This window comes from Hippoglossus hippoglossus, chromosome 5, assembly GCF_009819705.1.
Source record: "Hippoglossus hippoglossus isolate fHipHip1 chromosome 5, fHipHip1.pri, whole genome shotgun sequence".
In the NCBI taxonomy this organism is placed as follows: Eukaryota; Metazoa; Chordata; class Actinopteri; order Pleuronectiformes; family Pleuronectidae; genus Hippoglossus; species Hippoglossus hippoglossus.
In genome coordinates, this window is record NC_047155.1 from 22,239,444 (window position 1) to 22,256,474 (window position 17,031).

The 17,031-nt window shown below is 41.2% G+C and overlaps 1 protein-coding gene and 3 non-coding genes across 7 annotated transcripts; 3 read left to right on the forward strand and 1 right to left on the reverse strand.

The window, feature by feature from the left end:
* Window positions 1–29: 29 nt before the first annotated feature.
* Window positions 30–10,058, forward strand: stimate (STIM activating enhance). 4 transcript variants are annotated; one of them, XM_034586614.1, is made up of 9 exons: window positions 30–276; window positions 614–1,062; window positions 3,735–3,783; window positions 3,866–3,961; window positions 4,119–4,240; window positions 4,486–4,598; window positions 6,631–6,708; window positions 6,947–7,090; window positions 9,096–10,058. In XM_034586614.1, the coding sequence occupies exons 2-9, from the start codon at window positions 837–839 to the stop codon at window positions 9,213–9,215; spliced, it is 948 nt and encodes a 315-aa protein (XP_034442505.1). In that variant the 5' UTR covers window positions 30–276; window positions 614–836; the 3' UTR covers window positions 9,216–10,058. The 4 variants fall into 4 exon arrangements, with proteins under 4 accessions (XP_034442505.1, XP_034442506.1, XP_034442507.1 ...); XM_034586615.1 differs by having other exon boundaries at window positions 617–1,062; XM_034586616.1 differs by having other exon boundaries at window positions 34–176.
* Window positions 5,174–5,246, forward strand: trnar-acg. The gene has a single exon. It is a non-coding gene; the product is annotated as a tRNA-Arg (tRNA).
* On the forward strand, window positions 8,558–8,630 carry trnar-acg. The gene has a single exon. It is a non-coding gene; the product is annotated as a tRNA-Arg (tRNA).
* Window positions 10,059–13,987: 3,929 nt separating the features above from the next.
* On the reverse strand, window positions 13,988–14,059 carry trnae-cuc. Its single transcript has one exon. It is a non-coding gene; the product is annotated as a tRNA-Glu (tRNA).
* Between the last annotated feature and the right edge of the window lie 2,972 nt (window positions 14,060–17,031).

The window sequence follows — 17,031 nt, forward strand, 5'->3', positions numbered from 1 at the left end:
TCCCAGTGTGCAGTTCGCATGTGCGCAGGTCACGTGACCGTGCGTCTGGTCTGTCAACACGAGTGGGCTCTGCTGGGCAGGGGAGCAGCGGGACCTCCTCTCACCGTGACCTGCAGGTAGCCACGATATTCATTTGAATCGCAGAGGAGCAGCCCGTGCAGGAGTGCGAGTGACAGGTGAACAGTGCGCAGCCTGGTGTTCACTGCCAGGAAACACAAGTTAGCTCTTCTGGCGTCAGCGCCATGGAACTGAGGAGTTAGCTTGGATGCTAGCTAGGTACGTGGTGGTAGCGGTGTCTCAGCCGCCGTATCTGTGATTTTTCACGTTGACGTTTTGTCAGCCGGGAATTTAATCACTCCTGACCTGTTAACTTCCACTTAACTTCGGGTTTAAGATAAGTTATTCAGTCTGTTTAAGTAGTTCGGAGACAGTAGTTGCAGCCGGCTCCTGTCACCAGTGTTAGCTCGCAGATAAGGATACTCCAGGACGAGCCTGTGTATGTTTCCTCTGCGTGACGGAGCTTTTTAAACCTGATGGTAGTTTTTAAATGTGTTTAAAGTGTGCAGACCGGTTAGCAGGAGTCCCACCTTACGGTTTTATAACTTCTGCTTAGCAGGTTGAGGCTCGGCTTCACTTGGAACAGCCATGTCTCAATGGGTGTCTGAAGCAGGAGAATGAGTGCGCGCTGGCGAGGCAGAGGATGCCACCATCTTCCACCGGAGACTGCCCCGCTGAACCGATCGATTAGCTGACCCGTCAACCGCTGGAGAGCAGCGGGGGGTCGCTGCTACTGCACCCCGGCTTTATCGTTTCGTCTCGACCCGCTCCTGTGTCCCATGGCGGCTGTTATCGGGGTCAACATGCAGTCCCAGCTCGGAGACGTGGCGCTGGCGGGTCCCGGGGGAGCGGGGCTGCCCGCTGGGTCCCTCGCCAACACCTCGGCGTCCTCCAGCCCGACGCCCGCCACCGATGGTGGAAGGTGTGAGAACGGCGCCCTCATGGACTCCTTTGGGATTTTCCTACAGGGACTTCTGGCCATGATGGCTTTCAGCACGCTGATGTGTGAGTATGGACCCAGGGAGGATCTGCTGCGTGCCTCTGATATCGGACACCAGCTGCTCAAGGGCAATAAAGCAATAGCAGAGCTCTGTTAACTTATGCATTATTGATCAAGGCAGGGAGGATCATGTCTGACTCCAGAACAGAGGAAGACTAACGTGACAGAAGTAGAAATGCTCTCTCTCTCGCTCGCTCGCCTGTAAACCTAAATGCAGGGGTTTAATTCAGTTACTTCCTCTTCACTGTGGTAATAAGAGCTGCTCACTGTTCCTGTCACATAATATCAATTACATCCCTACCAGATTAAATGTCAATCATTAAAGAAGCCTCATGGGAAGCAGCAGTAGGTTGCGGGTGAATGGATTGTATTTATGTAGAACTTTTCTGGTTCTATCAGCCTCTCAACATGCTCCTACAAGTTGCATTCACCCATTCATACAGTGCTTTTTCTATTACACCATTCCCTATTAGTGAATTCAATTTGGGGACCAGTGTCTTGCACAAAAACACTGGAACTCAAACCACCGACCTTCTGACAAAATTGTGATAGTGTAACATTTTCGAACTTGAATGACTATTTTTAAATAAATGCTGCGGCTGCTTGATAGTCACTTCTCTTTCCTAAGTATCTTAGTACAGGGCTTCTGCCGGTTCTTAAAAAGTCTAAAGTTTAATAATCAGAATTTTAGGCGTTTAAAAAGTCTTAAGTTATAATATTACACACTTACTTAGGTCTTTATCATGCTAATGCTCATTTAACACCAACTCCATCACACTTTAAAGTTTTTTTTTAAAGGAAATGTTTTGGTGTGATGCATAGTTTGGATTGTTTCAGTTTGTTGTAGTTTTTTCACAACTATACAAATATTAGCACATAAAACTACAAACAACACCAACATGGAACTGATCAGCCTTAGTCAGAGTTTATCACAAAACACTGGCTATAGGAAAGACAATGGATATCTACTGTCTCCAGTTTGCAAGATAAGAAAGTGTATCATGAGTTATTCTCTTCTTTCATATCTGTAATACTTGCCGAAGGTCTTAAATTTCCTCCTCGAGGACTTAATAAGTCTTAAATTGTACTTGTTGACATGCAGAAACCCTGTTGTAAACACTGGTATATGTGTCTTTTTCACCAACTGCTTTTTTACAACTGCTGTCTGAATAATTTCCATGTCTTTTTACATCTCTTGCTTTGTGTTAGCGTCAGCATCTTTTTTTTAAGTTAGACATGGAAACACTGCCACTGAAAAACAATTACAGTCAAGACTTCGCCTTGGTTCCATTCAGTCAGCCTGAATTGTGTGCGTCCCTGCAGCATCACAGTGGTGAGGAATGTTTAGCATTTTGCTGGAGGCAGCTCTCTGAGTTAGAGGAGTTGGCTGCGGCCTCCACGTGTGTTCACATCACATCCAGCTGCATGCTGGGTGTGTTCAGTCTGAAGTCACTCTCAGAGCAGACACTGAGGTCATAGCTAATGGTAAAACTCGCCTACATGAAAACACAAAAAGCTCTCAGTAAATGTTTGGGCAACACTTGATCTGATGAAGGTCACTGTGCAGCTCACAGTGTCACAGCTTAAAACAATGGTCAGAGTCCATCCATGATGATAGAAAAGTAAATCAGTCATGCACCAACAACAGTAGTGACGCTCCCCTGTCACCATGCAGCTGTGTCGTAGCATTTAAAAGCAGAGGGTAGTGGGGGACTCATGAAAACAAGCCACTATTGTGAGGAACAGCTAGAGCGTTATTTATGTTGGACATTTCACCACTTATACTGATGAGCCTTCTTACATTTATCCCCTCAGACTCCTTTTCACACAGGGATTAATTAAACTTCTAGAAAGCCCTTAACTAAAACCGCCCATACATAATACAGCTACACTCAGTTCTCTCAGAGTTTGTTACCTGGAGAGCGGTGCTTACACACACCAGCATACTGTAAATCACTTCCAGGCAATGCAACACAAACAAGGTCTTATCTAATCTCTTTTTCATTCTAAACAAACTGCTTAATCTTCATAACTTTATTGCTACTATGTCTCTTAGCATGCTCATGCTTAATGAACGATTCTGATTCACTTCCCCCTTTTGGGATTCTTGAGATAAACATGTTTTTGTTAATTTAGCAGTTAGCTGAAAATAAGGATAGCAGATGAATCACTTCAGTTTCTGCACATGATATTAGGTCAGTCAACATATTGCCTTTGCTCACTTCTCATTCTGCAACAACAAAGTGTCCACATATGAAACTAAATACTGACGCATCCTTTTTGAGCAGTAACTCGATCACACATGCAGGCCACAAAGTGAGATATCAAAGTTTCTCTTCTAGCCTACAGAAAAAACAAATAGCAGCCAATTGTTGAGACAGAGAGTGCATGATGCAGCTCCTGCTACTTTTTCATATCCCACTTTGTATCCTGCTTGTGTGTTAATCTGCTCAAAAAGAATGCGTCATCCTTCATTTACTCATCTAAAATACATTGGTACAAAACTCGATTCGGAGTTGGACTAAATACTATAAAAGCACAAATGATCATTGGACATTTGACAGTTCAAAGGAGAGTCGTAACTTGATTACATGAAAAGTAATAATCTGCTTGACTGATTCTATGCACCTCTGTGTTTGTGTGAGTGATCTGTAGTACATATGTCTTCCATTCGCAGTGAAACGCTTCCGGGAGCCAAAACGTGAGAGGAGACCCTGGAGGATCTGGTAAGGCAGCTGAGCCAGCTTGACTTCATTTCTCTGCAAAGACATCAAATGGAAACAAACCAACTGTCCTGTGTCTCTACAGGTTCCTGGATACCTCAAAACAGGCCATAGGAATGTTATTCATTCACTTCGCTAATGTCTACTTGTCAGGCCTCACCGAGGAGGACCCCTGCTCACTGTGAGTCAATCCTGTGTTTGACGACCTTAGAGCTTTCTGATTCTGCATGCTACAGATGCATCACCAATAACCTGTTCAAATGACGACTATTCAATCTTGTAGACATAATGTGTCTAACTGTAGATGCAGATTCCATTCACTCTTCTTTTTCTCCCAGATACCTCATTAACTTCCTGTTAGATGCCTCTCTGGGCATGTTGCTGATCTATGCTGGGGTGAGAGCTGTCAGTGCTGTAGTAGAGTGGAGGCAGTGGGAGTCTCTGCGTTTCGGAGAATATGGTGAGGACCATGTGTCTGAGTGGTGGAGTGGGAGTTACAGTGATTTCCCAAAGAGCCTGGAATGTCCAATGGAGGGCAGTAGCTCCCCTTAGTAATGTGATGCTGCTGTGTCACTTCTTACTACACTGCTTTCTTCCCTCAATTACACTTTGTACACTCAAGCTGTGAAATCTAGTTAAAACTGTTGACAATAATCTGATGTATCTCTATTTTCTTTGTGTTTGTCTCTGTGTGTGTGTGTGTAGGAGAGCCAGTGCAGTGCACAGCATGGTTGGGCCAGTGTATCCTCTATATCCTCATCATGATGTTTGAGAAAGTCCTCATCATGCTGGTCCTCCTCATTCCCCAGTGGAAAAAGGTCAGAATAAAGACAAATGATTTGAAAAGCTGACAAGTAGAGAAGAACTCTGAATATGTAAAGGGGGAGCAGTACTCTCCAAAGCTATCATTGACCTGCAATTTAGACTGTACATGAGACATTACAAGTTGCATGGAGCAGCCCTGCCTTTCACTTAGCACGCTGCATTGACAGCTCTTCGTCTGGATTCTTTACTTTAAAATATTTGGCAGGTTTTGTGTTAGGCTGCTAAAGACGCAGATCATTGTACCAGGTTTTATACTCTCTGTTTATACTAGTGTAGAGAAAGAGACTACGAGAATAAGGTGTTCCCTGACTGGACATAAAAGCCGGGCCACTGCCTCTTAGTCTGTATCTGTTTAAATAGAAATGAAATTCTGAATTACAAACCTTTTTAACATCAGATGGTTAAAGCAGTGCAGACAAAAGCCAGCTTAACGGTTTGTATGACTTCCTCCATGTGGCAGCAGTGGGCCTGAGAGCGCATGCTCTCAGCAGGCTGCAGAGCTGTGGGGGATGGGCTGAGCTGTGCTGGAACAAATGTATTGGTTTCAGCAGAGTGAAAAATGCACAGCGGGCCAGTGGCGCAATGGATAACGCGTCTGACTACGGATCAGAAGATTCTAGGTTCGACTCCTGGCTGGCTCGTTTCTGCTTTTCTCGTCTCACAACATGTTTATGCTAATGACTGAATTGCCTTCATTTACTGACTTACATTCCTTTCGTCTTGGTGAGTGTGTTGGTAAATAAGAGAGAGAGAGAGAGCAGAGCCAGGAGGGGCTGAGTGAATAAATGCACTCCATGCAGCTGTATAATGAGACAGGATTTCAGCTCTGAAACAGGCCTGTGAAACTGCAATTTAGACTGTACATGAGAAATTACACAAGTTTCATGGAGCAGCCCTGCCTTTCACTTAGCACGCTGCTTTGTCAGCTATTGTCTGGTTTCTTCACATAAAAATATTTGGCTTGTGTTGGGCCGCTAAAGATGCAGATCATTGCGCCAGGTTTTATACTCTTAAAACGTTTTCACTTTTCAGACATGACCTGCAGGTAAAATCTGGAGAATACGCTACGGAGTTTACCGGCAGTCTGTCTTTCACACATGCACAACACAGCGGGAGGTTTTCTTTACAGACGCGTTCATAACAACAACCAATCCTCCGCATTATTCAGGCAAAAGGTGGAGCAGCCGGGTGCAGCAGAGACAGGAAGCAACGTATTAACTCCACTGCAGAGACCACGTGAACACCGGTGTTGCCTCTTATCACCACAAGCTCTCTAAACATCTATGTCTGTGTCTTCTTCTTGTATGACACCACTTTTTCACCGGGAGATATTTGTTTTCTTTTAGTTTTTTTTCTTTCATTTTTTCGTCTGTTTCGTGTAACAAGCATCATCAGTGCTCCGGAGGAATCTGCGGAGTTTGGTGCATGTCTGAAAGCAGCTTTACAGTCTAGTGTAGTGAAAGAGAATAACGTGTTACCTGACCGGAAATCAAACCCGGGCTACTGAATCCTAGAATCCGCTAGCGACAACTGCTCAGCCTCTTATGGGAAATTTCTGTGCTGCAAGTGTTTGTTTTTTATGTCTTTTGACAACTGACAGTTATTATGGTGTTACAACCCATCTGGAGCAGTGTAGTGAACCACAGAAATACATGAACTGTGTTTTTCTTCTTATCTTGATAATAGATGTTCATGGTCAAGTACACTACAGCAGTATTTGCCATTTCAGGTGACTAAACAAGTAAAGTGTTTTAAGTCCATATGTATGCACATGTATTCTGAAGTTGAACCACATATTTGCTTTTAAATGGGCATTCTAATACTTTCATATTCATTGTGCATATAATACACACTCTTTTAGATGACTTACCAATGATGTGTAGAAGTTTATATTAAATTCTAAGTTGTGCTGTTTGCTCCAATGTTCTCTCCTTCCATCTCTGCTGTAATTTGAAAGTTGAAATGCTACATGTGCCGTCTGGGTTGCTGTGTATGCTTACGTTTGTGCTTGTTTGTGTGTCGCAGCTGGCTCTCCTCAACCCCATACAGAATCCTGACCTGGAACTGGCCATCGTTATGCTCATCGTTCCGTTCTTCGTCAACGTAAGCCTGGTGTTCCAATGTGTCTCTCCACCACTAGCACCACATGTGTCTTGTGCGATTTCATAATTCATAACTGAAATCATGTCTGCTTGTTCATTCAAAGTCCATTGCCTTGTGCGTGTGTGTGTGTGTATCACCAATAAAAAAATCTTAGTTTTGGTGTATACTCTAAAAAGTCACTTATGGTAATTCCACCAGAGGAAACATCATTCACAAATGTCGTCTGTCTTCCCTTTAGGCCCTCATGTTCTGGGTGGTAGATAATTTTCTAATGAAGAAGCACAGGACAAAAGCAAAGCTGGAGGAGAGAGAGGAGGACTCTCGGGGGAACAGTAAGGTGCGCTACAGACGAGCTCTGTCTCATGATGACTCGGAGTCAGAGGTGAGTCTAAATGCAGTAATATGCACGTTGCTATCGGAGAAGCCACATGAAAGAACCATGCAATAGAAATCATCAGATATGGTACAAAAACCTGGAATTCAGTAATACTACCTAACAGTTCATTTATTTTGTGTACGTTACTGATGCCTCATTTAATGTTTCATCGTCCATGGAGGGATATGCTAACGTTAGCCTACAGATATGCTAATGTTAGTCTGTGGCTGCTGTGTTTCTTGGGGTTAGACTTATTACCCTGGCCAGCTTTGCATTTTGCCTCACAAATATTTCAGCGAGTATTCTCTGCATCGACTATTGACTAGTGTAACCACACTTGTGACTGCTTTCGGCTGACCATTGCTCTGACCTAAGTCAAGTTGGTCTCTTCTTCAGCTTTCTTTCGGATGCATTGCCACAACCCGCTGATCTGGAGTGTGCGCTCTCAACCTTCTGGCTGTCGATTTCTTATTGCAACACCCCCTCCCCCCGATTCTCTGATTACAGCCTTTACTGTATCAGGGTGGCCCCGCCTGGCCCCCCTTGGCGGCGCCACTGCATTGAGGTGCATTTCTAAAGTGTTGTGTTGAAGTTATTTCTGATGGGTGATTCTTGCTAGTTGTATTTTGTTTATCTATTTTTTAAAAGGGCCAATGGACGATTTTAGATCACAAATAGAAATAAAATGCAAAATTACAAACTATTTTAACATCTGAATGCCAAACCTTCATGGTGTGTTTGACCTCCTTCACGTGGCAGCAGCTGCCTTGAGAGGTCATGCATTGGCACATCCATTAACTGTGGGGGATGGTCTTAAATGTGGGCCAGTGGTGCAATGGTTAACGTGTCTTATTACGCATCAGAAGATTCTAGGTTTGACTCCTGGCGGGCTCGGTTTCATACCCTGCCATTTGTATTGACCCATTCAGATCACCTAAAACAGTTTTAACCTGTAGTACCATCCTGGTCTACAGTGGGTATAGCCGACAGACACTAGCTAAATGTGGCGCAAGCCCTAATGAATTTCTACACTGTTTTTGAAAGGTGTATTTTACATCTAATGTTTTGGTCTCATTTGTTCACATTGTGGGAAGTGGACACCCATGTTCAACATGTTCCAAGACAGCTTGTATCTATAATATCCAAGTGTTGTTTTGAATTACTTTCTGAAAGCAGATTCTGCTCAAATTATTTGAGAAAGAGTTGATTCTGTTATAAACAATAGTTGTATTTTGTCAGTGGGCCACGTGGTTAATACATATTTAGATCACCAATAGAAATGAAATTCAGAATTACAATCCATTTTAACATCGGAAAGTTAAAGCACTGCAGACAACGGTTTGTTTGACCTCCTCCATGTGGCAGCAGCGGGACTGAGAGCGCATGCTCTCAGCAGGCTGCAGGGCTGTGGGGGATGGGCCGAGCTGAGCTGGAACAAATGTATTCCTTTCAGCCGAGTGAAACAGCCACAGCGGGCCAGTGGCGCAATGGATAACGCGTCTGACTACGGATCAGAAGATTCTAGGTTCGACTCCTGGCTGGCTCGTTCTGCTTTTCTCGTCTCACAACATGTTTATGCGAATGACTGATTTACTTTCATTTACTGACTTACATTGTGTATCAGTTGGAGAGAGAGAGAGAGAGAGAGAGCAGAGCCAGGAGGCGCTGAGAGAATAAATGCACTCCATGCAGCTGCATAATGACACAGGATTTCACCTCTAAACAGGGCCTTTTAATAGGATGTTACTCATTTAAAAGGAGATGAGGAAAAATCGATATATGGTGGTCAATGATGATACTGTGTCATTCACCACAAATATATCAATTTATGGGGAAAAATAAAGTTTATTCAGTTCTGTCCTATTTCATTCTCCACCCAGAATATTGCAAAGGAGGGGGAGGTATGTATTCAGTCGTGGATGACTTCAGGATGCCCTTAGAATGATATCATGAACCCGTCTCCCAGTACGCCATTCACTTCTAATACTTCTCTCTCTTTCCTGTTCCTTAGATCCTTTTCTCAGCAGATGATGAAATGGATGAGTCAGACGAGGATGATGTTCGTCGGTTAAGTGGCCTGAAGACAGTGAAGAAGAAGAAGAAGAAGCTTCGCATGGGGATCCCTGTTTGACCTGTGTGCCTAGCTAAACTGCTTCCATCAGATGTCCTCCGGGAGCTCTTCAACCACACAGATCCACATGCGGTCCCAGTACCTCCACAGAATCTGATATCAACCTCTTTTCAAACACAGGATGCTCATTGATGACAGAAGAAAAGACTTTCATTGAATTCCCTGTTGACTCCTGAAGAATTTCTACATAAACAGTGTCTAACCTGGGATTTAATTCAACACACCGGGAGATTTCTTTTTTGCAGTTAACTTGGCACTCCTGTGGCGACTGATCTAAAATTCACTTTGGGAAAACATCTCAATCATGAACCCTTGTTAACATGTTAAATCCGAAATGTGAGTGACGTATGAAAAGGGCAACACTGGTATAATACTGTGTGGACCTTGGTGGCATTGTGATGCTGTGGTCCAGGATTATGACGGTTGGACAAATCTCAGTGGCCACACCAGACCCAAACATGCAAACAAAACTGTTGATTATATCTAATACTCTAACATGTCCTCTAAACTGATTGTATCCCTGATGTAGATTCCATATGAACATTGTGCTTTTGTTTTCTCATGTTAAAAGTGTGTGTGTGTGTATGTGTGGGGGGAAGTGAGGACATTTTGGCTGGCCTGTACGGTTTTGAGGGTAAAGATTTAGGAATTAGGATTAGTTAATGTTTTACGGTTAGAATAATGTTTAGGCTTTTAGTTGTGAGGGGTAGGGCAAGGGCTAGACAATGCATTATGTCAGAGGGTGTCCTCACAAACACAGAAGAACGTGTGTGTGTGTGTGTGTGTGTGTGTGTGTGTGTGTGTGTGTGTGTGTGTGTGTGTGTGTGTGTGTGTGTGTGTGTGTGTGTGTGTGTGTGTGTGTGTGTGTGTGTGTGTGTGTGTGTGTGTGTGTGTGTGTGTGTGTGTGTGAGCGAGCGAGCGATTGCATCAGACTGTTTGAATCACGGTATTGATGTGACTAACACTTTTGAGCACAATTCCACACTTGACTACTGTAAACTTCATGTGTAATGTTACTCATATCAAAGGGAGCACATTCATGCTTGCAGCAAACTTCCATTTTTTATTCTCTTGTAAAGTCCTTTCAACTGTTACACCTATAGGACTGCAGGTACCACAGTGTTCAACATGTCCGCTCAGTCAGTATCGTTTGTCTGTGGACACGAGATTTCCGTCTGGTTGACCGTTTTACTGACTTGCTGTGGGGGCGTGTTCTTTGTCTTTGAACACATTTCGTTTCATTTGGACTTGTTGGGATTTTATGTTTTTGTTTGTGTAATTTTCGGGCCAAAAAGGTGACTATGCTTCTTCCAAAAGTGTTCTTCATTCCTTTACTTTAATGGGAAGAGTAGATATGGGAACAATTTCTTGCACAGTTTCCCATTTATTCTAGCTTTCACCTTTCCTTTTGTGTTTCCTGTGATTTGTTTTTTGTTACAATAATGTGCCTGAGTGCCTGTTTGTTAGATTCTTTTGACTGTTTTATCCAGAGCTCCAGATCATCAGGCATCAAGCAGCATTCAGCAGGCTCTGATGTAAAGAATGTGACATGCATAGACCTCTAAACTGTAAAGTGACTGTCCACCAGACAGACAAGAGTTAGGCTGCGCGTGGGTGGATGTGGATTTGTTTTCTCTCTGTGTGTGCGTGTGTGTGCGTGTGTGTGCGCGCGTGCGCACACAGTATACCTGTATGCACTGGCTTGTGCTGGATGCATGTGTGAGTGCTTCTTCTCATTAAGGGAGTGTGTGATAAACTGTGACTGCGATGTACGATGACTATGTTGCTGATTAGGATGTGTTTGGCATGTTGGTAAGGAATAAATGAGTGTGCATTTTACATGACTGACACTACAGCATCTTGCAGCAGTTATGTTAACTAAACCAGGACAATGGACTTTTAATATTTTGCAAAGTGGAGTGGGTATAAAGGCAAGAGGTGGAGGTAAATTATCATTATAACTGCTTTTTCAATAAAGGATGTGATAAACCATCTTGAGCCAAATGTTTGATTCCTTTTCTAATGTGAATCTCGTATTGTTTTAGTAAACCTCAAAGTGTTGCCTGACCGAGAACCAAATCCAAGCAACCCTGAATCTTGACCACCAGACGACCAGGGAGGATGGTACCACTCATGGACGCTTCAGAAAATTAAATCAATACAAGCAGTGGAAACAAAATATTTTAGGTGCCGCTTATGAGTGAGGAGAACTGTGGGCATTGTTCATGGTTTACCACTAGATGGAGCACCAGATTTTAGAAGACACCCGTACCTACAGTCATGGCTGTGTGTCCAGAAATAGATCCAACTAGAACTTCTAATAGCTTCTTACAAAAGCTTAAGAAAAGGCACAGACCCATAGTTAGTGTGGGGAGTCATGATAATCCACCACATCCTGACTCATCAGCTCCAGTTAAAGACACACTAATGCCTGAGTTTCCATGTAGCACTGTCACAGGCCACGCTGTGATCTCATTCCCTGCCTCACACAACTATATCATATGTTGTCTTAGTTGTTTGTGTGTTCCCTTTGGCCCTAGTAACACTGAGTTGGTGTAGGAGCCACTTGTGGAGTGTCAACTGCAGGTTGTAATATAATATTTAAGGTTAGAGAGACAGACCCATTTGTTCATTTATCTTTATTCCTTTTTCATTCAATTTCTACTTTTGATTTTATGTGAGACATTTTCTGAGACATGCTAATATATGTTAATGATTTATATGGATGTATGAAATAAAAAGCTCTGTCTGGTTAATACACATAAAAAAAAATATCCACCCTCTGCTGATAGTATTGCAGTAAACCCAAAACGATCCGGGTTTGATAATACTTTATTAATACCCTACTTAGGCTACATATATTTTTAAGTTAAACAATAAAGGGTTGTACAGTACTACACTGTTGTAATACAGTAACTCTGTAACTCTGACTCAGATTCAGTAGAAAGAATCACAAACAGATGACGACTGAGACTGTTAGTCATTCTGAATGTGTGAGTCAGTGGGTCCTTCATCCTTCATTTGAAACTGAGCTAACACCTCAGTCCAACTCCTCTGACTGTTGTTTCCTGAACTGTTTGCTTACTTGTTCCAGCCTTAATCTGTAACTTCTCATGAGAATCCAATGAATGAAAATCCCTAGAAAACACAAACAAAATAACAGTTTTTAACTCAAGAATTGAGTGTCACAATCACAATGGACATTGGATAAACCTACAAAATAATGTGGTTTATACATTTATCAGAATAAATGTTCAGAATAATTCTAATTTATTACTTCACCTGCAGAGGGATTTAGTTTGCTCTGGATTACATCAGAAAGAGTCATAGGTGCCACCTGTGTCCTGAGTATCAGCTGTCGGCCTGGAACTTTATCTTAAAAGATGGGAGACCCGTTCCAGCCGTACCATCCCTCACGTCACACCTAATAATACACACTGACAACAGGCAGAGCGGGGCAGTGGGCAGCTGCTCTCACTGGCTCACTGGGTCTGGACCAGGACTATATATATAAATGATGGCAGGCATGTTGGGAGACAAAGACACACAGTTGGAAAACAGCAGCGACAGTGTCACACTGGAAAGGCCGTCTGTTGGACTAATACAACAAATTCAATCACCATGTCACAGGTAAGTTAGCTGTATGGATTACTCACCTACATCTTACACATTACTCCAGTTTTTACAACAGATATCAACAACACCATGACTTTTATTTCCGCCCCTAACATTCATAATCTTCTTTCTTTACCAAACTCCAGCCAGGCGAGGTGAAGAAGAAGAAGCGTCCCCCTATGAAGGAGGAGGACCTGAAAGGAGCACGCAGTAAACTGGGACTGAAGGGCGAGGTCAAGAGTAAGACCTATGAGGTCATGGCGGAGTGTGGTGAGCACAGCCTTTTACTAATGGCATGTAAAAACACAACACAGCCTCAGATGTTGACTCTAAAAACACATTTCTACTCTTGTTTTATTCCTGCTCAGCCTTGGGATGTAAATATCATCCTTCATGACAGTTTTATATAATTTAACTATGCAATCGATCAACTTGTATAGAACCTTAAGTTTAACAAGCTGGTTTAAATATATATCACGATTTCATTATGCTGTTTGTTTGGCCTCTTCTATTGAAAACGTACAGTATATCCTTTATCTATGAATGAAACAAATTATAAATACAATCACAGTAGAAACATTGAAGTTGATACATAAATAAATAACTAAACATACAATTCAATTATTAGAAATATATAAATACAGTAAATAAAATGCCTAATAAGAACTTACCATGAGGTACCCCATGGTTTAACTGACTGAGCAGATTTAGCTCTTATCTCTTTGTACTTCGTACTTAGTCTTTTTTTCTTCTCCTACTGGATGACGCTTTCATGCTGTGCCCAGTTGCAAGTGTCTTTATGGATAAAATGTAGAAATACAGAAGTTAATAAATGTAGATTTATACAGAGGTAGAAATAAATGAAATACATTCACAAATTTATTTCCCAATCTTTTTGCACATTCATGCGTTTCTTTATATCTGTATACTATCTCTTCTTTCATTTCAATATCTATTTGTTTTTATTTACAAATAATAATTATAACATATTGATTTATTTCTGTTGCATTGTTGGAGCAGTCTTGTGTATTTATTAGTGAAACATGATTTATCCCTCACAAGACACTGAGATAAAGCAGATCTGTGCACTTTAGCCTGGTACCGTTAACACAGTTGTTCACAGTTTGCAGAGGTTAAAAATGTTGAAAAAAAACTAGTTCCCTGACCGGGAATCGAACCCGGGCCGCGGCGGTGAGAGCGCCGAATCCTAACCACTAGACCACCAGGGACGGATATGCGGCGAGTGAGAGAAGTATATCTCAACCCTGACTTAGCTGGGTGCTCCATACGCAGTTCTTTATTCTTCTTCCGTCTTCATTGAATCAACACGCCAACCAGCACGTAGCTCTCCCCTGTTACATTCAAACCTGTCCCCCGGTAAACAGCTGTTGTGGGATTATTGCTACTGAGATATATAATGAACCCAGTAACCCACACAGCTCAATAAGAAACATGAAATTAGCATCAAAACTTGAGTTGTTAGAACAACCCAAATATAATGTGGTGGGTAACTACGGATACATCATTATTTTCCATTTATTGCTTGATCATTTTAGTGATGTCACTGCATACATTTCTACAAGGGTGTGTGAATTTCAACTTTGTTCCTGTAATGCAGGCCTGCCATTTGAAATTCCAACCCCAGTAACATAGCAAAATTTGGTGAAATAACCATTAGAACAAAAAGCATTCATTGTATTTGTCCAACTATGACAGAGATGAAAAATGATTTTCTTTCTTCTCCTGTTACCTCACAATGCAAAGAATTATGCATTCAATGTTTGGAAAATTATTCATTTAAAAAATGTTACATCTAGAGGTGAGGATTCATGTTGCAGCTGAATACCCCTCACTCACTCTCCCCTTCCAAACATGAAAGAGAACCTGTGGAAACCTTCAGTTGTCATAAAAACTCAAAAGGTGTTTAGTTTGTCCAGTCTCGGCTACTGTAAAAAACATGCCGGCCTCCGTAGAGAAGATCCGCTACCATTTTAATTATACAGTATTGAAATATAAATGGCCCATTCTAGGGTAAAGAAAACAACAATTAGTACAATTTAGGTGAAACACACCAGTGAAAACATCACCAGGATTATTTTATATTCAATTTCTGCCAATAGATCCCTTTCACCTGAATTCTACACACTGAACCTTTAAATCCTGCAAATGAATTGATATTTGGTCATTATTATCAGGACTAATCTTTGTTGAAAAGTGCAACTCAGTGAAAGTGTAAAATAACATTACTATCGCAGATATTTGTGTCGTCTAACATCTCCAGAGTTAATGTTTTTAAAGTGTTGCACTGGGGTTAAGTACTTTAATTCAGTAAACCGACTTCAGTAACATACGTGTCTGTGTCTCTTTCCATGTGCAGAGCGTATGGGCAAAGTGGCTCCGTCTGTGTTCAGCGGAGTGAGGTCGGGGACGGAGACGGCCCTGGACAAGCCTACTGCTGCCAAAGCTCCAGGAGCCAGTGTGTTCAGCAAGTAGACACACTGCAGGACAAGAGAGAGAGAGAGAGCTGTGGAAAACATACACTGCACTCTTTAAGTGTTTGATGATATGGATTACAAACAGAGGGGTTTGTCATATTTTAGTAGCAGTTATGGTTTAGAGATAGTTGCTTAGTGCTGTGGAGTGTGTTGACTTTACTGCTATGTAAGCAGTTATTGTACTTTGTAGTTTGAACAGTGCATCAGACTCTGTAAATATTTTTTTAATGTGGGTCATGAGCTATAAATGGATTGTATCATTTATTTATTAACAGAGACTTAGCTTTTAATAAAAGTATATACCTATTTGTTCTGCTTTTGCCTGACCATTTCCTTAATAAATCATTTCCCCTCATATTGAAATATAATGTTTTTTATTATCATTATTTGTTTGTAGTAATTCTATTTGGGGCTTGAAATGAATGATGCAGTATGAATACAGTTAACAGTCATTTTGTCACCTTTACTCTAACAATATCTCTAACAAAATGATAAATATAAAGTGGAAAGTTAAGATCTGTGGTTTGGGCTTTAATGTTTTCAGGTGTTTTGAACTATAGAAGAAAGGGTTTATTCTAAATTATATCATCCACTGTCTCATTCATATATGTACAACAGTAAATCTCTATAATGTGTGTATCTGAATTCTTCTTGTAATTTCAAATCAATATTTATTTAGTCTTCAGCAAAAAAGAAAAGAGTCAACATATGATTAATTTTGATAATATTTTTGATTTGACCATTGTAATGCAGTTTAAACTGCAGGAGTCTTTCTTATGTCAACAGTGCATAACATGACTACTTGTATGTGACAGGGGTCATGGGTTCACTATTATCACTAGACTCTGCAGTTCCCCTCGAGATAGTGAAGAACCTTTACATTCATCAGGTGGCCAGGACACAACTCCTAATCAATACTAATGTTACTCTCTTATATAGATGTGTTATAGATCTTGCTAAAAAGATTTCATTATCAACCCAGCTTGTCATTTCTGCAATGTGTATAGAACTTTATGCACCACTAAACTGTCTTAAAGGGCCCATATTGTGTAAAATAAATTTTCTGGGCTTTTACTATCCGTAATTACTTGAAGGGGGTCAGTAGGGACCCTCAAAGTATGAAAACTTTCACTCAGTCCATTCTAACAAATGTTGTGCCATAATGCATTCAACGTGATACCATAAAATGGTGTGCCTTTCGTCATTCAATAAATTTGGTTATCAAAATAAAATATTGAATATTCATGTTAAAAATATGAATATTAAATAATAACTTTAATTGATTAAAGTTACCTCGGGGCACCACCCTTCAAAGGAAGGGAAAAGATAGCCAATTTATTGATTAAGTCTCATAAAAGTACTAACTACAAATTTGGAACTCTGATTAACAATTAAATTAGTAACTATAACCAAAATTACCATATAGATAGTTAGCTAAGTTGAAGGATATAGAGTTCTTGACAGTGTAGAGGTTGGCAAAATTCACTTATGCAACATTAATGAAAAAACATTAGTGAAATAACGACATTTATTATGAATATAATAAAGTATAAAAACACAAATTACTAACGGTGTACTTAATATATAAAGATGTGTATGTGAGTATGCGTGTGTGTGTCTGTGTGAGTCAGCGTGCTTCCAAAATGGCGGTTGGCCACTCTAAAGATATGCGCCAGAATGAGACGGGTGATAGGCCCAGTCACATG